The sequence below is a fragment of the Dendropsophus ebraccatus genome, chromosome 10 (genome assembly GCF_027789765.1).
Source record: "Dendropsophus ebraccatus isolate aDenEbr1 chromosome 10, aDenEbr1.pat, whole genome shotgun sequence".
Taxonomy (NCBI): Eukaryota; Metazoa; Chordata; class Amphibia; order Anura; family Hylidae; genus Dendropsophus; species Dendropsophus ebraccatus.
In genome coordinates, this window is record NC_091463.1 from 27,169,728 (window position 1) to 27,196,537 (window position 26,810).

Below are 26,810 nucleotides of genomic sequence, written 5' to 3' on the forward strand. Positions count from 1 at the left end.
GAATACTTCATACAACCGTAAAACATGAAATAAAGCTGGTCACCCATTCCCCCCATGCAGATGTTATTAGTCCACCAACATAACTATATCGAAAGATGGATAGAAACATATAATATATGGTATACGCATAAAAATATAGCGCATATATTTTACATGTATAAAATCTATATTTTCAAATATATTTACCCTTGATATATATTACATGGTCAGTTCATCTGTGAAAAAAAATAGAAAGTTTTACCCAAAATTATTAAAATTATTAGTAAACAATTATTTTGCTTTTTGTACTATTCAGGTCCAGGGGAAATAAAAGGAAATAAAGTCTATGAGTTATTAGGAAATAAAGGCTGCACAAAATAACAAAATGGTCGCCTCTATTGCTGAGCGGACCTGTCAAACTGTTTGGGTTTGGCAACATTCACTCCTGCTCAGCATTTGATTCATGGCAGATGCAGAAGCTGGATAAATACCACAGATTGGGGAAGCCATGGGGAATCAAATGCCGAGCGTTAGGGTTTGGTGAACGTTGCGGAATCTAAACAAATTGACAGGTTCACATAAGTCTAAAAACTAATCTACATACATACGTGTTACATTAAGGGTATGATTACTCAGAGCAATAAAATGAGTGGATTAAATAAAAGAAACTATACGTATGTAACTTCGGGTTACCTTTACTATTATTCCCAAGGAGGCAGGAGAGCTATTTTGCATTTTATCCTTTAAAAATCTTAGTTAAGTGCTCTAGATCATGTGAAGTCTTCTGCACACTTTGTATAACTCCTCTTAAGTCCCTTCCGGGAAATCCAGCCCACTGTTTAGGAGCATCCAGTCTGAGTGAGTCAGGCTTCACAGTCTCTGTCCACAACACTAGTGCTAGTCCCAAACTTCAGCTCAGTCTGTCCAAGCCTCCAGCACTCAGCCCCCTGACCCTCGCCCAGGCGGACACTTTACCTCCACTCTTCCATGTTGAAGGATTTTTCATCTTCCAGACCGCACATCTGCGACTTAGCATGGAGTTTAGGAGAGTTAATCTCGGCTTACGGAGAACCTGTACACTGCTGCTCCTCTCTATCTGTGCACATGGTAAGTCTCCATCCTACCTAGGTGTTTTCTTATTTATAGTCACCTGTAGCCGTCACAGTCCTCAGGGTCAAATAATCACTATAATATACACGTACAGATGTAGCAGAGCTAAATCTGTCATTTAACTTTTGGGACGTTTAATAACTCTCTCTACATGCAGTCCTATGTAACGCCACAAATAACACATTGTGATATCACTAAATAACAAATTCCGCGACAAACGTAACAGAACTGTAAATTTTTAATTTTAAACATTTGTTTTGAATTATAAACTTTAAATATTTTAATTAAAAATGAATCTAATATAAACACTAAATCAAGTGCAACTACTTTACGATTAGTTTTTCTTGCTTTGTATCAGTATCCGGAACGAATTGTGTATAGAGGAATGACTTGATACTTGTTTGTATGAATTTGCTTCTTATTAGATACTTTCTGCAGTGTATTTCTATGTCCACACACATGGGGCAGAGGAGCCTTCCTACATGACCATTGTCTGCCCTGGGAAGCACTTGTGATGGAGGCAGCAGGCATTCTTTTGTTACCAGTAACCTTGGTAACTCGCTGAGCATGTGAAGTATCTACCAGCCGCCAGGACTCCTTAGTCTTGGGACACAATAGGAAAGTTCTCACTGACTTGTTTCTTACCCCTTCCCCAAAAAAAAGATTTATGCAGCTTGAATTTTTGTGAAACTGCATCATCTTCTCCCATTCATTGCTATTCTGGGATGCAGAAAGCATCTTCTCACTAGGATGATGCATTGTTTGCATGCATACAGACACTGGGGATATAGACCAGCGTTCACACTTCTTTACTGTATGTAGATAAACTGGGGCAACTAGTACGAGTATCGCTGCCCTAGTCGTCACATATTTTTAAATGATGGCTATAGGAAAAAAGGATCTTCCATGAAAATGTTATACATTGTGCAATGTGATCAATTTGAGATCCTATTATAAAAGAAAGTTTTTGTTTTTTACATATTTGTTCATTTAATATCCAAAGTTGCACAAAGTATGTGAACACTTGCAGGGGGTTTCTTCACATTCCTACAGGAACCTGTTACATTGACTGCAGTAAACTATTCTAGAACATTACTGAATATGATGTTTGGTTACAATCCAGTAAGCTTTCCTATGTCTGTTATTACTGCACATATATCTGTTGTATCAGGATTAGTTCTTGGGAAAACACTGACCCAAAATGCATCACTTGTCACCAGGCAATTGTAATGCGAAAAGACATGGTCTCCTATCCATCTCCTTGACCAGTCCAGTCTTTCACTAGACACAAGATGCCAGGAATGATCCCATTGACAACAAATGGGATTGGTTCCGGCCTCAGTAGTATTAAAACACTGGAGGGAAAAGGATTTGGATGACCATATATATGGGAATCAGGGAATATAGGAAGTCAATATAAGTTAAGATTTTACTATATTAACTAGAAGCCTATGTATCCTAATACCCCTTGCTCTATGACTGGGGGCAGGCCTGCCCCCCAGTGTGACCTTATCCCCTCCCATCTGTGACATGGCTATATTAGAATCAATGAAGCCATATCACCGAGGGGAGGGGATATTGTCACACTGAGGGAATCGGGTGGCATTTAAAAAAAAAGGGCCGTGCCACTGGGATCAACCTGATGGTACATTTGCTTTAACCCCTACTGCCAGACCTGGACATGTAGAGGTATTTTGGATGTGAATATGTGGCTTTATTTCGCCTATGTGAAGCCTTAAAGGGATTATCCAGCGCTACAAAAACATGGCCACTTTTCCCCCACTCTTGTCTCCAGGTCAGGTGTGGTCTGCAATTAAGCTCCTTTTACTTCAATGGAACAGAGTTTCAAATCCCACCCAATCTGGAGACAAGAGCGAGGCAACAGTGGCCATGTTTTTGTAGCGCTGGTTGGACACAATGGGACCTTAGAGGGAATCTGTTAGCTTTAATTCACCTTTCAAACTGCTGACACTTTTAGATAGCTGGTAGGGCAAGGAGACACATGGTACCTTTCATATATACAGTTGGTCTTAGCTACCATAAAGGCAGACCACGCCACTGCTACGGGGCCAGTACACTTAGGGGGCCCACAGGCTCGGACTGGCATCTGACCCTTCAACTGTGATCACTCACAGTTTAACGCTGCAACATCTGAACCTATTGGCTTCCTGCCCTGCCAGTCTCTCTTGTGGCTGGAGGCAGCATTGTACCTCCAGCCATACACATACTTACCTGGCCCAGCGTAGTCCCCCAGCATTAGCTCTTCCGCCTCCCAAAGCACGAGTGACGTCACTTGTTCGCCAAGAAGCTGGGAGAATGAAGGAACACCAGGGGACTGCACTGGGCCAGGTGGGTGTGTTTGGGGGGAGTAAAGGATTTATGGGGACTCATACAGTTTTTTCATACAGTAGCTTCCAAAATTTTGTAAAAAAAATGCTTTTATCCTCTGGTACCTCTGGCTCCTTAACAATAGGTGATATCCTAACAATACTTCATATTAATCTACCAGTAAACCTACACCATGAAATAAGGCCAGGATTTCTTAAGCATCACTCGTGTAATACTCAATGAACCTGCCACACATCCACTGGAAACAGTTGCAGCCTATCATGTGACAATCACACGCCGTGAAAGCTAGCAACAATTCATTGTCACGTGACAGACGCTCAGTCAGCATCTTGCTGATTTCTATGGTGAGAAGGCACCGGCATTGCATGACTCACATTTAGCCTTTGTATTCAGCAATATACCTGCAATACCGCATACAGTCAGTCCATGGAGTGGCGCTATTTCTGGCAGAAAAAAATCCTAGATTTTTAACCCTTATAACACATTGCTGTAAGCTACATTTCATTTCCATTTAAATGACCATCTCTTTCTCTCTGTTAGAGGATCCCTCCACTTTGACCTTTTCCCTTTATGCATAATAATTCATCATGCTGCAGTGGGGACCACGGTTGCTTCTATACCTTCTGCCATTATTTTAGTCATCAACTATAGGGAACTAGATATGTTGAATTGGTCATTCTCTCTGCTAGGCAAGAAGTCAAGGTATGCAAAATCTATTGAAGCACATGTTAGGACACAGATACTCTAGGCTACGGCCATTGGGCACAGGGCCGCAAGTTTAAAAGTAGTTTTTTAGGACAATAACTGCATCACCTGCCGAACGGACCCCAGGATTAAAAGCAGCTATCCGAAGGTACAAGTGGTTGGGGGGACAGATTGTGGGTACAGAGTCGCTTTAATGTACCATCACATTAGAAACCATTAGTGTAGTGTAGGTGAGTTCTTTTTTTCCTAGTGTGAAGGTCACTTTCACTTTTTATTTGCTGTATTAGTGTGACAGACGTATTGGTACATTGTTTGTGGGCTGTATTTCCTACTAGGCACCTGATGGCCTGGGCCTAAGGCAGCAGTAAATTTTATGTTTTTACTGCCACTTAATAGATTTGACCACTTCTGGGTATAGGGGTGACATCCACAGTGAATCTACAACACAATTCACATGAATTGCTTATGGCTTTTGCTGTGCATTTGTAACAGATATATGGAAAGATTCCGGTGCATATGGAATCCCCCTAATGGTGTGTAATGTGGCTGTATGACTAATATAAAAAGACCAACTAGCAGAAATACAGTGTTGGTCTATACATAGATACATAATAAGGCAAGCGTTGCTATTTAGATTTTGGTAAAGACAACCCTGGAGGAGCTGTACTGGCGTCCATATTGGTTTTATGAGCAAATCAATACATTGCATTCTCTAGGCTAGCAGGGAAATGGACAAATTGGCTATACAAATGTCTGGTGGTCAAACAAATAAAGGGCATAATTGAAGTCTACCATGTAGTCAATTACCTGTGGCCCCTTCTCCAGATATAGCTGTCTGTTCTCTCATCCCTCCTGCAGCACATTGAGAAAAATCCTAAACATATGGTGCTTTACCTAGATGGGGAACTACAATTCTCATCATGCCTAGATAGCCAAAGCTTGGCGGTCCAGCTATGATAGGAATTGTGGTTTTGCAGCAGCTGGAGGGCCAAAGGTTCCTATCCCTGGTCTAGACCCTTATAATCAGTATTCTTCCGCCAAGATTACTTTGTATGTTGTAAAGCAACATGTTGTATGCTGTAAAGCTTACACTGCTGATGGCTGCATAGTGATTTCCTAGCACACACATCAGCTTCACTATGGCTGTTGAAATGTATGGACGCTCACTTGGATACATTCTTATGCATACATCTCCTGGAGTAGCTGCAAGGTGTATACAGGACATAATTAGGTATACAGGTTGAGCTGGATGATTAAGGGCGTACTGCGGGGGGGAATCTGTGAGCTGAATTCAACTAGCGTCAGAAAGTTTTACAGATTTGTAAATTACTTCTATTTCAAAATCTCAAACCTTCCGGTACTTGTCAGCTGCTGTATGTCCTGCAGGAAGTGCTGAGTGGTGTTTTCTTTCCAGTGTAGACGGAATCCAAATGGCAAAAAAGGAGATATTGTCCTCGCGCAGACCATAAGTAAATTTCTGGTTTATTGATACATAAAAATCCCCAGGTAACGCGTTTCGAGAGCCCTCTGCTCTCTTTATCAAACCTCCAGGATGATTCAGATAAGACACAGAACATGGTATATAAATACCCCCACATGTATATACATAGGCCCGCCTACATACTTCAAAACCGGAAGTCCGGCTATAGTCGGTAACCAAGTCGTACCTTTAACATAATCAGCAGGTCAAAATCCATAAGTCTGCAGATATAAATGTAAAAATACGATGCAAGACTTCATATAATCATCATTACCTTACTCAGTTGTCTTGTATTGTCCTGTTTCCAGTGTGACACAGTGCTCTCTGCTGCCACCTCTGTCCATGTCAGGAACTGTCCAGAGCAGGAGAGGTTTTTTATGGGGATTTACTACTGCTCTGGGCAGTTCCTGTCATGGACAGAGGTGGCAGCAGAGAGCACTGTGTTGGACTGGAAAGAAATACTCCACTTCCTGCAGAACATACGTCAGCTGATAAGTACTGGAAGACTTGAGATTTTTAAATAGAAGTAACTTGAAAATCTGTATAACTTTGTGACACCAGTTGATTTAAAAACTTTTTTTTTCTCTAGCGTACCTCTTTGAGGCCCATCTGGGTATAAGTATCAGCATCTCATCTTCTCTTGTATACTAGGATATGCTGCTAACAATAGTGGAATTGAACGTCCACATGAATGATCTGGAAATTGTGTGTGTGGCTGTTCACTCCCAATAAGTGTGCCAAGTAAAGTTTATCCTTGTGCATGGTGGATTGATGTTCGTATCGACAGTCGTCTGTCCATGTAAGATGTATGAGTTACATTGCGTCAGAGGCGCAGTCGCAGAGTCCATTTGAAATGCATGCAGCTTTTTTTTTTTTTTTTTTTTGTTCTGTTACAGTCCAGTAAAATAATGGAAAATCCAATGACCCCATTAAAGTCAATGGAATCTCAGGCTCCTTTTTGTGTTTGTTTGTTGCTGTATTAATAGTGGTTGTAAATCCAGGTTCACACACAACTAGTGATCGTGCTGGAAAATCGCATGTAGTTTAATGCAAGTGTGTGTGTGTGTGTGTGTGTGTGTTTGTGTGTGTGTGTGTGTGTGTACCCAGCTCTAACATGAATAGAACAGCCGGTTTTGATGGCCCCATAAAAAACAGCTGCCTTCTTTATTGTCTTATACAGTCCGATACTAAAGCAGCTATGTCCTTTTATATAAAAAATACAGACCGGCACCTGGAGAATTGTATGGGAGCAGAATACGGCTCTTGGTGAGTTCAGGGTAAATTGAGATTTACACAGATTAGTGTCCTCTCTGCTGCCGTCTAATCTTGTTAGCAGGTCCACATCACCGCTGCTTAACCCCGTGACTGCCTGTATAACACATTCCACAATTTCACCTTTTTCTTTTTTTATAGTCTTTTAAAGAAGCTTTGTACTGTATCTCTTATAGCCCAATAGGACACGCAGTGCAGTAAATGGATATGACCATAAGCTATATGACCATCCATACCGATATACACAGTTTCCCTGTCCATGTATTTAAGCACTAGATGCAGACACTGCTTGCAGCCATGGTTTTTGAGATCATACTTGTGTATACCACTGTTTGCATATGTCACTCCCTGACTCTACATGTAAAAAAAAGTGTATACAGTGTGGTATAGAGTTTGCTGGGGGTCTATGTGTTAACAGGTCTCAAACACAGTGTGAACAGAACCTGAGATGCTCCGATATAAAGGGAACGGTCTAATGAATGAATGAATATTAGAACAGAATGATTGTCCATTTCCACTATACATTATAATGGGATAGTAAAGAGATGGAGGCAGGGGCGTAACTAGAAATGGCTGGGCCCCATAGCAAACTTTTTATTGCCCCCCCTCCCCCGACTGACCACTAAACGGTCAAGTGAAGTCATAACTACATAACTGCTAGCTCTGGTCAGGAGTGCTTGCAGTTAAAGGGACATTTGCAAAACCCAGGAGACCAGCAGGGCCACCCGGTGCTGCAAATGATGACGGCTCAGGGGGCCCAGTGTATTGCAGGAGCAGGCCATGGGGCCCCCTGATGCGGCGGGCCCCATAGCAGCCGCTATGGCTGCTATAGTGGTAGTTACGCCCCTGGATGGAGGAGTTATAATGATGAAGGCTAAACTGAATAACTCAGTGGTTTTATCATGACTTATCACATCCCTGGAACGTGATACAAATATGATGAGCAAATCACTGACAATGCACAATGACCATTTACTCCACAATGAGGATTGCCGGGATTGGAGGCAACATTGTTGCTGTGGAAGTATGTCAAGGCCAGGGAGTAGGAACACACAGCCCTTGTGATATTTATCCATACAATGTGACTGATGTGTCCATATCAATGACGGCAGCCTTACACCGAGACAGAGGGCTGCGTCACACAGTCTAATAGTATCCATGAGTGAGATGTGTGATGTTAGGTAGAATATTGTATAAGGGTACAAACCCACTTGGCGGGTCTGCAACGAGTCTCCTTGCTGCGTTTTTGCAGCGAGACTCGCTGCAGATCCCAGCCCTATACTTTCATTAGCAGAGAAACTCGCAGCAGGGATGTACATCCCTGCTGCGATTTTGTCTGCAGCCCTCCCCATTAACCCCCTAGCCGCCGGACATTATACATTACCGGGTCCCCGTTCCTGCTTGCTTCGGGGCTCCCGGTGTCTTCACGGCCCTCCCGGACAATCAGTGCGCTGCGGCAGGGCAGCGCACTGATTGGCCGGGCGGAACGTTCCGGGAGCCGCCGAAGCAAGCAGGAGCGGGGCCTGGTAATGTATATCCTGCCCGCCCCCCCTGCAGCCCCGATCGCCCCCGGCCGCACGATCGCCCCCCACACCCCCCGGCCGCATGATCGCCCCCCGCACCCCCCGGCCGCACGATCGCCCCCCGCACCCCCCGGCCGCACGATCTCCCCCCGCAGCCCCCGGCCACACGATCACCCCCCGCAGCCTGTGCAGCCAGGGGGTGCGGGAGGGCGATCATGCGGCCGGGGGCTAGGGGCGATCGGGGCTGCATGGGGCGATCATGCGGCCGGGGGGTGCGGGGGGGCGATCGTGCGGCTGGGGGGTGCGGGGGGCGATCATGCGGCCGGGGGGTGCGGGGGGCGATCATGCGGCCGGGGGCGATCATGCGGCCGGGGGCGATCGGGGCTGCAGGGGGGGCGGGCAGGATATACATAACCAGGTCCCCGGAGGGCACCGGGAGCCCCGAAGCAAGCAGGAACGGGGACCCGGTAATGTATAATGTCCGGCGGCTAGGGGGTTAATGGGGAGGGCTGCAGACAAAAACGCAGCATGGAGACTCGCTGCAGACCCGCCAAGTGGGTTTGAACCCTAAAGAACTATGAGACTTTAGGGGACATTTATCAAACGAATTGCGCCTGTTTTTAGTCTAATATATCTAGTTTGTGCTCAAAAGAAATCTAATAAGAATTTATGAAGCTTTTTTAGACAAGACTATCCAAATTAGATGCGACTTTTTGAATTAGATTTTTTGTTGTTAATTAGATCGGAAGTGCGCCAGAATTCTTTTTTAGCGAAATTTATTAACTGCGTAATTTTTTAAAAAGTCGCATATATTGGCGCATCGCTACGTCCTCTCCGAACCAGGTGAATTTATTAGACTAATTAAAAGACCATTATTTTTAAGACACATTTACTATGCTATGAGACAATTTACATAAATTTGACTAAACACATTAGATTGGAAATTATGCCAAAACATCTTTGACAAAATCGTGTTATTAGATTTGTTAGTAAATATCCCCCATTGTTCTCTAAAATCTTTCAGCTGAGGACTGGTTATAGGTCAATAGGGCAATGGCTGCTGCCAGATACCACTTGGGGTTAGGGATGGTCCGAACCTGCCGAGGTTCGGATGAACCCGAACGCTCGGCATTGGATTCCCGCTGTCTGCCCGCTCCGTGCAGCGGGCGGATCCAGCGGGAGGACCGCCTGGAAAACTGGGATACAGCCTATGGCTATGGCTGTATCCCAGTTTTCCAGGCGGTCCTCCCGCTGGATCCGCCCGCTGCACGGAGCGGGCAGACAGCGGGAATTATTACAGAGGGTTCGGGTTCGTACGAACCTGAACCGAACTCGGTTCGGACCATCCCTACTTGGGGTTCCTCATCTCACATGGGAGGCAGATATAATAGGTGTTCTCCAGGCTTAGAAAAACATGTCCGCTTTCTTCTAGAAGCAGCACCACTCTTGTCTTCAGTTAAGGCTATGTGCACACTGAGCAATTCTCGAGGAATTGTAGCTGAAAGTTTTCAGGCAGAATTCAAGCAGAATTTAAGCCCCCCCATTGACTTCTATAGGATTCCTCTAGCAGATCTACAGCAGAAAATTCTGCTCAGAAATTCTGCAGTGTGAACAACAGAGCAGAAAACCCATTGAACACAATGGGACTTTGCTCTGCACATTTTTTACGGGAGGAATTTCAAGCTGAATTTCGAGCTGAATTTCAAGCTGAATTCCTCGCCTTTTCCTCAGTGTGCACATAGCCTCAGGGTGTAGGTTTTACAGCTCCGTTCCATTGACATGAATGGAGCAGAATTGTAATACCACACACAACCTGAGGACAGGGGTGATGCTGTTTTTGTAAGAAAGTAGCTGTGCTTTCCTAACCCTGAATAACCCCTTTAAAGTCCAACATGTATGATTCTTTATTGCTCCGACATTGGGACATCCCTACACATGTTAGATGATCAAACAGCCCTGCTGGAATTAACGGGTTTGGACGACATTTCATGTATATGGATTCCTTTTAGACTAGTAAATGCTTATGTTGCAAAATACTGTATGGCTTGTATCCAACCCCCCAAAATATTTAGTTAAAGAGTCACTGTCGTATTTTTTTTTTTTTGCAGAAATCAATAGTCCAGGCGATTTTAAGCAACTTTGTAATTGGGTTTATTAGCCAAATCTGCCATTATCTGCATGTAAAAAACCTTTTCCCAGGTCCCCCCCTCCTTCCTCTTTTTCATCCACTCTGAAAAATCTGAAAATTGTGACTTGTTGCAGGAGACGTCCCCTGTCTGCTCTAGGGAGAGGGGAGGGGGGAAGAGGAAGGAGGGAGTTAGCCGGCAGCAGAAAGCAGATAACAGAGGATTACAGGCAGAGCTGGGTGACAGCTGTAATCCGAGCTCAGACAGGTCACTGGTGATGGTCAGAACAGATAACGGGTGAGGGATTTGTAGATTAACTCTTTGTTGTCCTGTTTTGGTCTTTTCTTTAGCTCTCTCCATAGGAGAACAATGAAGACAGGGGGGAGAGCTTCAAACTGCTTTTTCATGATAAAAATGCATTTTTCGGATAATAAACCCAATTACAAAGTTTCTTAAAATCGCCTGGACTATTGATTTCTGCAAAAAAAAAATTCACGACAGTGACACTTTAAATTAGGGTATTCTTATATATATATATATATATATATATATATATATATATATATATATATAGTGGCGCCTTGGATTACGAGCATGATTCATTCCAGGACCGTGCTTGTAATCCAAATCCAATCCACTCTTAAACTTAAGTAAATTTGCCCTTAAGAAATCACTGAAATGCAGACAATTAGTTCCACATCGCAAACAATGATTTTTTTTAAATTCTAACATGCAGAACAGATGAAACAATGAAAAACAGCTGAATATTATAAGTTACTGTACAGTATAGCAATCAGCATGTAGTGTACAAAGTACAGTAACTGCATAAGAATGAAAAAAACAGCAGCAGTTTGTAAATACAGGATGGAACTGCAGGTCCCTATAATGCAGTAGCGTAGTACAACAGGCTAGAATAGAGAAGCAGGGCTGCTGTCAGAGGTCTGTGTGGTCACATGACAGCAATGAGGAAGAGGGGTGTGTTCAGCATGGACCAATCAGGAAGTGAAAATCACAGAGCTGTGCAGGGGGACAGTGACAGAATCTTTTCTATACAGCAGTGTGTATAGCTGAGTGTGAGTACAGGCACATTATAGCAGCAGTGTGTATAGCTGAGTGTAAGTGCAGGCACATTATAGCAGGAATGGAGAGCATGGGTAACACAAGGACTGACAGAAACAGGGAGCATGGAGGAGCATGTTGCAGAATGTTTCACCATTTCAAGATCTCTGCTTGCTTTTAGAGAGTGGGAACATTCTTACTTATATCCAGAGGTTTTGTTAGACTGTCCGCAGCTTTGCTAGCCATTTCCATTGTCTGGCGGTGAGGTTCCTCACTGGTGCTCAGAACAAATAGGTGATTTTTTTATTCCTTTACTACTATACCACTCCCATCATAGCCCTGTATAGCTACTACAACATACCCCCATTCACATGAAAGAGGCCGTACTGCAAAACCAGACAATGCACCTGATCCGGCATACTGTAATGAGAAGTCATAGGGGCCACAGGAGGCAATGTATTCAAGTATCTTTTCTTCTTGATTAATCCTGTGGCAAGCTTCCATCTCTGTGCCACCTCCGTTCTCTTGTGGCCTGCAGTCCTATACACATTCATACAAACACCTGCATCATTTCTACAGTCAGTGCTGAAACTGCATAACCAAGTGATGTGCTGTCATTGTGGTGTTACAAAGCGGTGGGAGGCGCAGATAAGAAACATGATGAGGTGTCAGAGACTGATTCAACATTCCAGCAGGGGGGTGCACAGTCTGTGACTCACACCGCCATTAGGATGAATAGGGTTCACTAGCAAATGAAAGCGCCCCATACATTCAAATAAAGTCGATTTGAAGAATTTTAAGGAAAAACGATTATTTGTTTGGTGAATTTTTTTGGTGACTATTATCAACCGGAAAGAAGTCGGCCATGTTTAGCATTTTTATGAAACAGTCAGACAAACTATTTTTCGATTCTGAACAGTCCTAATAGGAAGAGTATTCATTTCCATAGCATTCCCAGAGTATTCCCAAAAATATTGCTTGTCCTTAGCGCGTTGTCTTTGATCATGTATGACCAGCTTGAACAACCTTAACAGCCAGTGTGTGGACTAAGGTGGACATTTATGAAAGTCCTGACCGAGGTGTACGCCAGGGAGAAGGCACAGATTCACCCCTTCTCCCTGGCTTATGCCTGCCGTATCCGCCACTTGCCGGTGGGCGTAGCGAGACCGAGGCATGGCCTCCTCCCGCACCTCGTTTATTAGGATTTATGCATTTATCATGATCAGCAGGTGTAGATTTGGTATGCCGGGCGCAGGTTCGGGCACCTGGCCGTCTGGATTCACTAAAAGGCGTGTGCCTCTCAGTGAATCTGACCGTTGAAAAGGGGGTGGGACCTAATTTAAGATTAGTTTACGAGTACGCCGGTCTTCCTAAATCCCCCCTAAATGTGTATGGTTGTGTCTGCAAGACGTTCATTCATCACATGGTTGTTTAACATTTCCTCAACCATAAACCTACTTCTATCTAATGTACAGTATATGGCCACCTTAACAGAATTGTGATGTTGTTCATACTCTACATTTACTTTTATCATTCTGGTTCATTGATAGCAAACAAAGTACTTCTCCAAGTGTAAAAGTTGCCCCCCATCGTCTCCCTTACATCCCCAGTTTAATATGATTTGGGCTTTGTACACATTAGTGGAACCCCTGTAACAGAAATATTACACCACATAGCATCATTCTTGCCAGAACCATGGACATCCAAGTCATACAATAACCCCGACCATGGATTCCAGGTGGCACCATTGAGATTATACACGACATTTCTGCTAAAGCATTGTGACTTCTCTTATAAATATAGCCTAAATACGTCATTGTGACTCCATGGGTGCTGTCATGGTGGTCATCATTTTTGTGGCTAAAATAACCCTTTGTGGGCTGCTATTTTCCTTTCATATGTCATCCTTCCTCCTTTTTTTATATAGTGACAACTTACTTGTCATCTCTCAAATTGGTCCCTGTCCCCATTAGAGTTCATAATCTACTGGAAGGCAAAAGTTGTAACCACTGAGATACTGTGTTTCCCACCATGGGGAAAGTGGGCAACCTGACTCGGGTCATCTCGTTCCATGTCTACCACAATACCGACTATATGCTGTATATGTCATTGGTGTGGTATCACATGGAGCTGTTTGTCCATGCATTTAAGGGATGTTAAACTCTGGACAAGCCCTATTTCTTTAAAGGGTCTCCCAATGATAAGCTGACGAGAGTGTCCTGCTGCTTGGACCCACAGTGATCTTCTGTAATCTGAGCCGATGGACAGATGTTTATTTCCCCTTAAGCACTGATATAGGTGAAGTGAAGCATAACATAGTATCCATACAAATCAATGGTCTAGCCATTAAATGAATAGACATTGTTCATTGACACTCTTTACATGTACTCTTCCTAATTCCTTAAGTTCAATTGTATTACCCTTTAATTCCACACAGTGTAAACTAGAACAGAATATTGATGGTTTCCTCTACAGATTATAGGTAATTCATGATCTTATCAGGGATCCATTCTAACAAAAAAACAGTGGGGGAAAATCATCAAACATGGTGTAAAGTGAAACTGGTCAGTTGCCCCTAGCAACCAATCAGATTCCACCTTTCATTTTCTGTCTGTGAGGAATGAAAAGTGGAATCTGATTGGTTGCTAGGGGCAACAGAGCCAGTTTCACTTTACACCATGTTTGATAAATGTCCCCCAAAATCTCTCCAAGGAGAATAACCCCTTTCAGCCCTATATAATTAATAATTTTTTTTTATTCCCTAGGAAATAACAGTTTTAGGCCTTATTCACACGTCAGTATATTTAATCTGTTTTTAGGGACCAGGAAATACAGAATGCATTACAACCCATTATTTTCAATGGTGCTATTCATACATCCAGTTAATTTGCGGATCTGCAATATGCGTCGGAAAAAAAAATTGGACATCTTGTAATACGGTCTGTGATTACGTAACGGACACCCCCATAGAAGTCTATGGAGAGTGCAAAATTTGTGGAGAGTACATTGCAATCCGCAAAACCATCCGAAGCACGGATCCGTTCATATGTAGTGTGAACATAGCCTAATGGTGCGTTTACACAGACAGATTTATCTGACAGATCTTTGAAGCCAAAACCAGGAATAGACTATAAAGAGGGAACAGATCATAAAGGAAACACTAAGATTTCTCCTCTTTTCTAATCCATTCCTGGCTTTGGCTTAAAAAATCTGTCAGATGAATCTCTCTGTGTAAACGCACCATAATATCAGCCTGTTTATCTGTTAATCGCCCCATGTCATAGAGCCCAATATTGCTTTTAAAAAATGTATAAATAAATTGAGAAGTGGGTGTTACAAGTTCGGTCAGTCTCCCTGTAGAGATATACCCTTATTGGTGCTGACACAGACAGACTGCATAAAGACTTAGCTTTTTAATTGGGTAATGGAAAACCATTGTAATTTATTAAACATTTACCAGTAGGAGTAACAGAGGAACGGAACTATGTCTAAAAATTCTAAAACTTATATATGCGTGTGTAAATATATATATATATATATATATATATATATATATATATATATATATATATAATGTGTGTGTATGTGTTATTAATACAAGTATGGTTCACGAAGCTAAACTGCTCATATTTGCTCCTCTTTCCGGTATTAACACCCCGGATGAGATCAGAAGCTTTAGTAGAGGAGAACAGTACAGTGTCCTTGTAGCCGCTATCTACAGAGCCATGGAGTCAGAATGTAAGAAAAACAACCCTTTCAGTGATGTCTTCCATGCTCCATTGGCACTGTGTGGGATAGACATACTTGTTGACCTAACGATTTGGTGTTCAGTGGAGTGCGGATACACAGAGCTCTGGGCGGGATGAAATCTCCTGTCATCTCTAATACAGGCTCAGATCTAATAGTCCTGTCCAGTATATTACAACTAAACCATTGTGCAGCGCTGACTGGAATTATACATTTATTGTGATCTATTCCAACAGTCCAACCTAAAAGTCTATATCCTAGTAATAATGGAGATTTAGATAAATTATGGGGAAATACATCTAGATTTTCCATATCACATATATCATTGATTGTGGAGTTGACAATAGTTTTTGGCTTAGAACATTTTCCCTTTAGAACGTTATTCCCATCCAGAAAATATAATGTCCTGGTACTGTTACACGGAACGATTATCGCGTGAAAAATCGTTATATCGTTTGAATTTAAAAGATAATCGTCCTGTGTAATTGCAGGCAACGATCGAAAAAAATGTTTGTGTGTTCTTGATCGTTTATTAAGATCTGACCCTAAAATCATTGTTAATAGTTTAAATTAGTAATTCCACGTTCGTTCACTGTAATTCTGCATTTGTTCACTAATCGTTCACTAAATCGTTCCTCCTTTTGCTGGGATCAGATGGAGTAAACGATTGTAGTAAAAACTGTTGTAACGATTGTAACTAATTCTGGGTTTACACGGAGCGATTATCGGGCGAATTTTCGCGATAACGATCGAATAACGATAATCGTACGTGTAAACGCGGCGAACGATCGAAAAATCGTTCATTTTGATCTTTTAACATGTTCTTAAATCGTCGTTTGTCGTTCGCAAAAAATGTGCCGATTGTTTCGTGTAAACAGTCGTTCACTGATTTTACCTATGTGTGAGATAGGCTTAAGCGATCGCAAAACGAATTTTCTGGACGATATATCGTATCGTCTAAACGCTGATTGTTATAAAAAAAAAATCGTTACTTCGAAATCGTTAATCGTACGATCGGGCGAATTATCGCTCCGTGTAAACCCAGCATAAAGGTGCGTTTACACAGACAGATTATCTGACAGATTTTTTTAGGGCAAAGCCAGGAACAGACTGTAAACAGAGAACAGGTCATAAAGGAAAGACTGAGATTTCTCCTCTTCTGCAATCCATTCCTGGCTTTGGCAAAAAAAAAAAAAAAATCTGTCAGATAAATCTGTCTGTGTAAGGCCCCGTTCCCACTGAGCAAAGGTAGCGGAATTCCGCGGAATTCCTTTAGCCTCCCGCTCATAATGGGAGTCTATGGGAGTGGCGCGCTCCTGCTCGATACGCGCTGAAGAATAAACATGTTCATTCTTCAGCGCGGACAGGGCAGGAGTGCGCACCTCCCATAGACTCCCATTATGAGCGGGAGGCTAACGGCATTCCGCGGCGGACAATTCCGTCGCGGAATTCAGCTACTTTTGCTCAGTGGGAACGGGGCCTAAACGCACCCTAACAACTATCTTTCTGTGTAATATGGTGAACGTTTTCAGGTTAAGGATAAACAATCTAGTTAGCGATCGTGTATTGTTAATCGTTAAAAATTGCTCTGTCTAATAGGACCCTTAGGGTCAGATGTAAATGAACGATCAACGACACACAAACGTTTTTTTTGTTTTTTTTTTACCATTTCCTGCTATTACACGGAGCGATTATCGTTTAAATTGAAACGATATAACAATTTTACACGCAATAATTGTCCCATGTAATAGAGCCCTTAGAATACCTCTTAAAGGGGTACAGTACTTCTTACTTGGGCTCATTTGGGGGGCTTCTGTTCCTGCTTTTAAGTGATCAGTAGGAGTCTCAGCACCCCCACAATCAAAACCTGTGAGATCTGTCATGACATGTGGAAAAATGGATATTCTTTTAGTTACCTAAACAACTAGCCAGTTTGGGACCCCCTAGCCTAGACTATGTAAGGTTTTTGCCCAGTTGTCCATCTAGTAATATATGGACCTTCCATTGCTGTTTCTCCTTTTGTACTACAGCAGTCTCTTAGACCATGTTCACACCACGTTTTGTTGAACCCATTCTGCTTACACATAGGAACGTGTTAGAGAATAATACAGTGTCCTCTCGGACTGCATTGGGGTGATATATACAGTGGTCCGATGCATAAAATGTATACCATGCATATTAGATGCATTTCTTTAGCATTGAAGCCAATGACTGAATTATGCAGCTGCATGGATACACAGTGACGAGTCAGGAATACATCCAAAGTATGCATATACACCAAACACATTGTAAACAGAGCCGCCTTCCGTTATCAGCCATGTGTAATCCTAGATGACTGTTACATGCATCTACATACTTGTAATTGGTATTTGTTCTATATGAATGCAGAATGTGTGTCTGGAGCTGCAGACAGCTTAGGTGTCCTCATCCAGCTCTCTTCCACTGATAACCTCAGCCCCCAGTTTCTTGGCATGGAATGTTAAGTGAAGCTTTAGGTCCTGTTATCAGTGGAGCTGTCTGAGAAAGTTATATTGCAGGTATCTCTCATGCATGGTTAATGTATGAGACTGACATGTCCATGCCCATAGGACGCCCAATGACTCATGTTATTCCTTACAACTCATCATAGCTCATAATCCGGCCAAATAAATCCCATTTACAAGGTAACCCCACTGACTGAATCCTGCAAACTAATGATTTTCTCAGCTTTTTTGAAGAAGTATATTTGCAGCTTAACCTGTTCTAAGCATTAGATAGCAATGCATTCATTTCCCTTGGCCAAGTTATCAGAAAAAATGAAGAATCATTTACAAAATTGTTGGTTATATGGTGCAAGAGAGGTAAAAATAAAATGGTGCAAATATACTTTGCACCTGGGGAGTCCCTGTCTTTCCAATGCATTGCAATACAAATTTGTGTTCTCTATAGTAAAGGTTTTCACTAGAGAAGAACGCAATTGAAGCACCCTATGGCCTATGGCTGTATCCATGTTTTCCCAGACTCCCTAGGGCAGTATCCAACTTCTTCAGCCACCGGTAATCAAATGATGAATGATTAGACTCCACCACGTTCGAGCTGCACTCATTTCTGGTATTTACTATAAAATACAGGACTTTACTTTGAGGATTTGTACCATATGGAAGTAAATGAGGATGCACGAGGGGACATATATCAATGTTGCACCCCTAGCGTATGCCAGAGAAAAGGTACAGATTGACCACTTCTCCCTGGTATATGCCTGCCGTATGCCCCGAGGGGGGGGGGGGGCAGCAAGGCGGGGAGGAGGCCTTGACTCCTCCCATGGTCCCATTCCACTCCTGGAAGCAAGCGTAATTTGCTGCGTCGGGAGTAGGGCCGGTCAGGTTTACTAAGAGGTGGCCAGATTTTACTAAGGGGACGAGGCCTAATTTAAGATTGTGTACTCGTATACCGGTCTAAATAAATATCCCCCATGGTGGTCTTCTAAGTGACAGGATGCAGTGACCCCATTGAGTCATCTTAGCCCCCAAAGCGAGTGGAACATGGTTGTTTTTGGTTGTACTATCCCTGTCAAAAATCACCAGTTAGACCCAGCCCTTTCCTGGTACTGCAGCTTGACCCCCTAGAGCAGTGCTTCTCAAAATGTGAGGCGCCCCCTAGTTGTTGGTGAGTCCCAGCTGAGGAGCCCATTTTCAAAAAGCAACTATGATCTGCACAGTCCTTTTGCTGTTAGCAAAAATCTTAATTTTAGCAACATTATTAATTTCTTTTTTACTTGATTAATTAGCATATAGAGCTTGGGAGATGGGTAAAAGGTAGCCCTAGCATTATTTTCACCTTTTAAATGGACTTTCACCACAGATAGTGAGGCCCAGGCACCCTCTTGGTCAGTCTGGTGAGGCCCAGGCACTGTCTTGGTTGGTTGGGTGAGGCTCCAGTACAAAAAGTTTGAAAAGCACTGCCATAGAGTATGCCATCAGTGATTTAGGTTAGGAAAATCCCTTAAAATATTACAGTTCTGTACGTTACCCATTACAAGTGGCCAAAACCATCTCCCCGTGAGGTCATCAATAGCTGCACAATGTTGCAGGGATGGATTGGTAAAATCACTCGGCTATTGCAGTGCTTCTCAAACTGTGAGGCGGGCCTCACCAGTGAGGCGCCCCCTAGTTGTTGGCGAGGCCCAGCTGGGGAGCCAGTTTTCACAAAAGTAACTATAATCTCAACTGTCCTTTTGCTATTTGCAAAAATCTCCATTTTTAGCAACATTATTAATTTATTTTGTACTTACTTTATTAGTATCTAGAGCTTGGTAAATGGGTGTAAGCTAGCCCTAGCATTGTATTCAGCTTTTAAATGGACTTTCACCACAGATAGTGAGACCCAGGCACCCTCTGGTGAGGCCCAAGCATTGCCTTGGTCTGTTGGGTGAGGCTCCAGTAGAAAAAGTTTGAGAAGCACTGGGCTATTGGTTACCCCATTGGGTGAGGTTTTTGACACATGCCATGATCGCAATTCAGGAATAGTAAACATTAGTGTGAAGCTTTATTTTCCGAATTGCTTGGCCCATAAACCATTCTAGAGGAGGTTAAACATTCAGTGTTGAAGATCACATAATGAGTGGTAAATAATGGACAGTGACAGCGGAGGAGGGCGGATTAGTTCACCTTACAATACCTTGTCACTCTTCATGCAAATTATCAGACCTAAACTGACTTGACCTAGTACTAGACCTGAATGTGTAGTGACCCTGTCATTGTTCTTTTTGTTGCTTTTACAGCTTAAAAACAATATATAACCTAAAAAAGTAGGTCTACTATGGTTGGCTTATAGTTGTCTGCTTAATGTTGGCCATCACAATCCGTTTTTTGCTGAATCTACCCAGTATATCTATCTAAGTTCCCAGTTTGGTGTGACCGAGTGAACTAACTTCATTCACTTGAGTCTGAACATTCAATGTGATATGTATTATACAATCTTTCCTTTTATGCCGTCTCATCACTAACGTTCTGGACACTTTAGAAGAATCATCAAATAGACATTTCCCTCAATATGAAGTCTACTTATTATGTGAAAATATCAGTCTGTACCACATTCGGAGAAAGAATCACTGTACCTTTCTATGTGGAAAACACCTGAATCTTCATAGTCTAATCATATAAATACATTAGCCATTTATCTTTATAAAAATGAGGCATTATTTTAACAAGTCCGGTGGGGAAGTAAAACATCATTAAGGGCAGGGGGGGGAATAAAAAAACAAGTTATAGTCACCTGTTCTGCAACCCACGCAGAGCTGCGTCCTGCTCCAGGACCCCGCCGTCTGTATTCTGAGCTCCCAACCGGCTACGTCTCAAACCGGCTGAAAGATGCCCCGCTCAGCCGGTCAGTGACTGGGGCAGGACATCGCTGTAGTCACTGATTGGCAGAGAAGGCTAAATCCCACCAGTCTGCACCCAGAATCGGGGAGAAGATGACGGCTGGCGGGGTCCGGGAACTCCGTCATAAGGCGCAGCGTGGGCTACGGAGTGGTAAACATAGTGTGGGTTTTTTTTTTTAATCCCCACCACCACCCCACCCCCTGCACGTTATGATTTTTTACTTCCCCACCTGACCTCCTCTTTAACCTGTTTAAAAAATCTGATCATACCTATTACGAGTCTACAACCCTATTGGTAATGGTAGGTCTGCCATTTTGTCATTTTCTGAGCATCTAGTTGACATGCCTGTCAGATACTAGTCTATGCTCGTAGTCTATGCTGGTAGTCCATTAGGGCTGGGTTCATAGAATTATCTTTGTTTTGTTTGCGCCAATATAAACCAACTCACTGAAACAAGTAATAGGGTAAAACACTCATGTTGTATTGCAGTGAAGAAAGTGATAGAAGAGTTGAATTTGCAGTATTGAAAAGTGCGATGTAACTGCAACACAACCTGATCATGTGTATTTTATCCTTAGAATAGTCTGTATATTTTCTGAGGCAATAATGTTCTTTGAAGGTAATTGCTTCAGCAAATATACAGACCCTTCTAATAATTGTTTCAGTGTTGGTGACTGTTTGTATTTTTGGCAATCAAACAAAATTGCAATTCAGCTGCCATGTGTGAACTTGGTCTTAAGGAGAACCTGTCACATCCCTGGGGACTCCAAGCCAGGCCCGGGACCTGCCAGGTCAGGAGAACAACATCCTGATACTGTTCTCTGCAATTCTTTAGATTTGTTCCCATCTCTGGTTTGTTCTCTGGCTTAGTGTCTTGGTCTCTGGTCTTGTTGTACGTTGCTCATCTTCTGGATTTATTACACCTCTGCTTTCTGATAACCTTTCTGTTATGGCTCATTGCCAACTATGAACTTTCCTAAACCCCATGAAGCTTTGACCAGTTCTATTAGACCAGGGGTGTCAAACTTGTGGTCCTCCAGCTGTGGCTGCCCATAGGCATGATTAGAATCATAGTTTTGCATCACCTTGTGCCTTAGGGTCCTATTACACAGAGAGATAATCTACTGAATCAGGCCAATACAACAAATTATCGCTCTAAGTAACAAAGACAGTGATATGATAACAATGATATGATCAGCTGATCACATTGTTTGATCCTGCCTAAAAATCATCGGCCATGGGGCGCACATTGCTGTGGCCGACGGATGATGAATGTGCAAAACAAAACATACAAACAACAAAACAAAAAAACAAAACTTTATACATACCTGTCCACACTCCCCTGTGTTCTTCTACCTTTTGCCTTCTCCAAATAGCCGCTGCTGGAACTTCTGAGCCAGTCTCTGAAGTGACAGGCTGCTCAGCCAATCACTGGCCGTGGTGCTGTCCCGTCTCGGACAGGGATTGGCTGAGTGGCCTGTCACTTAAGAGACTGGCTCAGAAGTTCCATCGGCGGCTGCGGGGAAGGGGCAGAAGCTAGAAAAACACAAGGGAGTGTGGACAGGTATGTATACAGTTTGTTATTTTACACTGAAGGCAAGGGCTGCATGGACATCGCTAAATTAGCAGAACGGTGTTCGATTACACTTCTTATCTGGCCATGTATTACGGCCCTAGACTTTTGTTCCCCCATTGTCCATTGCCTCAAGGTATAGCATTCTGAGGCAGGGTTCACAATTTTAAGGCTTTTTTTCCCTTTATTTATTTTATTTTTTTTAAATACAGCCAAAGGCAAATTAAAAAATGAAAGGATATAAAAAAGGAAGGTCTGTAAACTGGTTTTGGCTCAAAAAAAAAAAAAAAAAGGAAGGAAGGAAGGAAAAACTGTCCAAAAAAGCAGTGTGTGAACTGCTGCCACCCTAACAGTAACAGTACCAGTACCTGCACTGGGAGCTGTAATCTGCAGAGGACCTCAGTGAAGGTTGCAATCGGCACCAGTCACTAACAAGTGTTTGGTATATATATATATATATATATATATATATATATATATATATATATATATATATATATATAGTGGTTATACATCCCCAGCATTTCCGCTGCCATCTTTTTTCCTGGAATGATTTATAGAGCTATACGTAGCATAGTTTAAAATTGATAGAATTCAGGAAAGCAGATTTTTCTTTTTTGTGCCTAAAATTGTAATCCAAAATGGTAAAACATGTTGTTTTCTAATACTTTGAAATATTTTATTATTGACCTTTAATCCTGTAAGTTGTCAAAATCTACAAACAGATCTATGTAAGAGATGGGTATAAATCTCCACTGAGGGTCAGCACCTCCACAAATCATGAAGAGGCCTTTTGAAGCTCAGATCATACGGTATTCCGGACTGGACATGTCCTTTAATGTTCCATATCAGGTTTTGCTGTAAAGTTTGTGTCTGTGGATATGGATTACTCAGTTTTCATTCTGGTATCTTCTAGTATATCAGTCTGACTGACCTTTCCAGGGCACGACAACCATTATGATGCTCAATAGCAAAACTTTGGTCTTAGGGTATGTTCACACTGAAGAATAGTATTCAGCGACAAATTGAAGAGGAAAGTTTTCTGCTTGAAATTCCTTCCCTATTCATCTGTGGCAGAATAGGAGCGGAATTCGAGTGGAATGCAAGCGGAATTCAAGCAGAATTTAAGCAGAATTCAAGCTTCATTGACTTCTATAGTATTCTTCTAGAGGAATCCGCCCAAAGAATTGACATGTCAATTCTTTGGGCGGAAGACGGATCCGCAACAGAATTTTCCTGATGGAAATTCTGCTGTGTGAAAAGCCCATTCAACACGATAGGAAAATTAAATGTTCATTTTTTACGGGCGGAATTTTGAGTAGATTCCGCATGCATTAGGACACGGAATCCGCTCAAAATTCTGAGAATATTCCTCAGTGTGAACATATCCTTAAAGTAGAGGATTAGGCCTTGTGCACATGCCCATATTTCTACTCCCTGTAATAGAGCTTTATAGAATCCTATACTAGTGTATGTGGTCTTACCTATACCTCCATATGCCTGAGAGTAAGGAAGTGCAAATCAACTTCTTATATTGTGAATTATGATTATTACAGGCTATTCATCTGCCTTAAAGAGGTACTCCGGGCACGCTGTGTTTTTCACTACCTCCCTGGCTCTAGCACCGCCACCACAAACGCCGCTGCAGTCCTGTCGCTCCGTCCTCAGTTCGCCCACTTCTGGGTGCTGGGGCTGTGATGTTGCAGGCCCGCCCAACCAGTCAGTGACTAAGAGGGGACGCCATTAAAAAAAACACTTCCTGCCCAGAGTACCCCTTTAAGGTGGCCATATAATTTTAGTAATGGTCGGCCAAATGATAGTTCAGTTATCTCTCCCGTTCTAACCATAGACATGTATGCCTCAACATTCCTGTGTTCTCTATGGGAAGGGGAAGATTAAGTGGAAGTGAGGCAACTGTAGCAGTGGCTTATCTCTCCAAGAACAAAGAGGTTGGTCACTGAAATTCCATCACACCCTATGTCCACCTACATCATCTGTCAGTAAAGTCTCAAGAGATGGCATAAGTACAAAGTGTATGGGAACCTTAAGGGAGGTTAGCTGCTTACAGATGGCACAAAGCATGTACAGCATTCCTGCACCGCTGTCCAGGCTTGTTCATACATCTCGGCCATGTGCACAAGGTCTTATAGGGGCACTATGATATAACACTGGTATCACAAAGGGATATGTGCACTTAAAGAGGATGTACCACCCGGTACATCCTCTTCAACCTGAACCCACGGATCGATCGGCGCAGGCACGGAGAAGCCGGTGCCGCGGTCTGTTTTTCGGACCGAGGCCCCGTTCCCGTGCACGGCGCCGTTTGATCCAGCGGTACTGGCCGGTGCTGAAGCACTGGAGGTTGGCCCAGCCGCCCCCAGTGGGAGGGAATTCCCTCCCCTGTATGACGCGGCTCGCTTAGAATGAACGGAGCCGCGTCATACAGGGGAAGGTATTCCCTCCCACTGGGGGCGGGCTGGCCGACCTCCAGTGCTTCAGCACCAGCCGGTACCGCTGGATCGAACAGCGCCGTGCACGGGAACTGGGCGGCGGTCCGAAAAACGGACCGCGGCACCGGCTTCCCCGTGCCAGCGCCGATCGATCCATGGGTTCAGGTTAAAGAAAATGTACCGAGTGGTACATCATCTTTAATAGCGATAATAATTGGTCCCTGTAAAAAGGGGGTTAACGTACTGAGATCTTAAAGTGAACAGGTCAGGTGATTCAGAGAGCAGCATACGATAACGGGAGAGAGGCGGAGCCCTGAGTTATATGTTTTTATGGTTTACATCAAGATTTCTGATTAAAAAGCAGAATAATTCCTACTCCTAGTAGAGTCCCACTTACAAGGTACTTTATGACGCCCCCCCCCCCCCCCCCCCCCCCCCCCCCGAAAAAAAAAAAAAAAAAAAAAAAAAATTATTGGTCATGGAAACTATTCAGTATAACTTGACTTAAGATATGACAAGAATCCTGTTTTGGGTGGAAATGAATCCTCAGTCATCGCGAGAGCCGATACTCGCAATAGAGACAGAAACGAGAGTGCAGACAAGTGCGACATATTGTAGTTCTTTGACTTTCCCCCAATACAATAGTTACCTTGTCAATGGGAAAGGAATGCCATTCTACCTCATGATTTGCATTATCTCCGCTATGTCATGAAGAAGCTGCAGGAGTCCGCTCATTGACTGAGGTCACTTGTTAGACACATAATGGGAGTAAATTCCCATAAAGTCCGGGCTTTGTCTTGGAGCGAAGCCTCGGTGCCCTCTCAGCACTAATTGCTTCTCCATTCCCAGAGCCCCCTCTCATAGCCAAAGCTTCAATAGGAGAGTGACTAGAGGAGCGAGACCTTTCATATTTCAGGTTATTAGTGCGGCATGACCCTCATTTAGCAGCCTTGTGCTTCCTTTTCCTCTGCCCTATTGAAGAGATCATTATTGGTAAAAAAAAGAAAAAAATTCCAGACATTCCACTTTGTCATAAAAAGGCTTAAAATAAATTATTATTATTTTTTTTAAAAAGTATCATCGCAAACCCATAGTTTGTGACCTTGTAGACTAAAGATGGCTGTGCACCTCTAGTCGCTAAACAAATGTGGGTGGAGCCCATGACCACCGAGGCCACTGATTGGCTGCAGCAGTCCGGTTCTCATACAGCACATCACATCTGTATGCTTGTATACCAAGACAGCGAAGGTACCGACAATTATCTCACCTGAATTGGTTGGGAATTGAAGAGCTATTTAGTTTTTTTGTTTGTTTTTGCCAATTTTTAATATTTGCAGCTTTTTTTTTTTCCTGAGAAGTGGACAATCCCTTTAAAGTGTACCTGTCATTATAAACAAAAAAAAACTTTTGGTCTGTGCATGCGCCGCTGATGTCACTGGCCGTGCACATTCAGCGTCATTGTTGAAATTGGCGGAACAGGAAAAGGAGGGTTGAGGCGTGCCAGAGTGCGGCATTTCACCACAACTTCTCTGACTCTTGGTTACAGTTGGAAAATCGATATTGTACAGCACCCCTCCACTGACAGAATAGCTAAAGGTAACCTGCTAAGTGATGCAATACCACCTACTGCACACTGTCAGCACATCGGGGTGGATCCGGGGGCTGACAGATTCTCTTTTAAAGGGGCTAAGCTTGAAGGTGTTTCCAGCATTTAGGAATTTTATTTCAATATTCAAGGCTGAGTTAACTTAAATTAAAATAATTTTGTGTTATATGAGCAGTTTGGGTACAGGGCTTTTTGTTTTTTTTTCTAGTATATCTTCTTTTGTCATTTGTCACTGTGTTCTCTGTTTTCCCTTGGGCAATGGAACATGTAGTGCAGGCAAAAAGTGGCTCATATGCCCATAGTGACTTATGAGAGCCAACATCTTATTAACTAAGATTTGTGACAAAAAAGTTGCACTATATTAACTATAATCCACACCCCTTTCTTCTCCCGCCCTAACCGAGGGCAGGTGACGTAGGTAAGAACAACTATACCGGCTGTGTCCACACTATGTGGGTTTTTATGCTTTTT

General features: G+C 42.9%; 1 protein-coding gene across 1 annotated transcript in view; it reads left to right on the plus strand.

The window, feature by feature from the left end:
- The first annotated feature begins 835 nt into the window (after nucleotides 1-835).
- CRB2 (crumbs cell polarity complex component 2) overlaps nucleotides 836-26,810 on the plus strand; it is a 74,928-nt gene continuing 48,953 nt past the window's right edge. Inside the window, exon 1 of the mRNA XM_069985974.1 lies at nucleotides 836-1,086. Within this exon, the coding sequence (XP_069842075.1) occupies nucleotides 1,014-1,086 (73 nt within the window). The 5' untranslated portion in view covers nucleotides 836-1,013. The remainder of the gene's footprint in view (nucleotides 1,087-26,810) is intronic.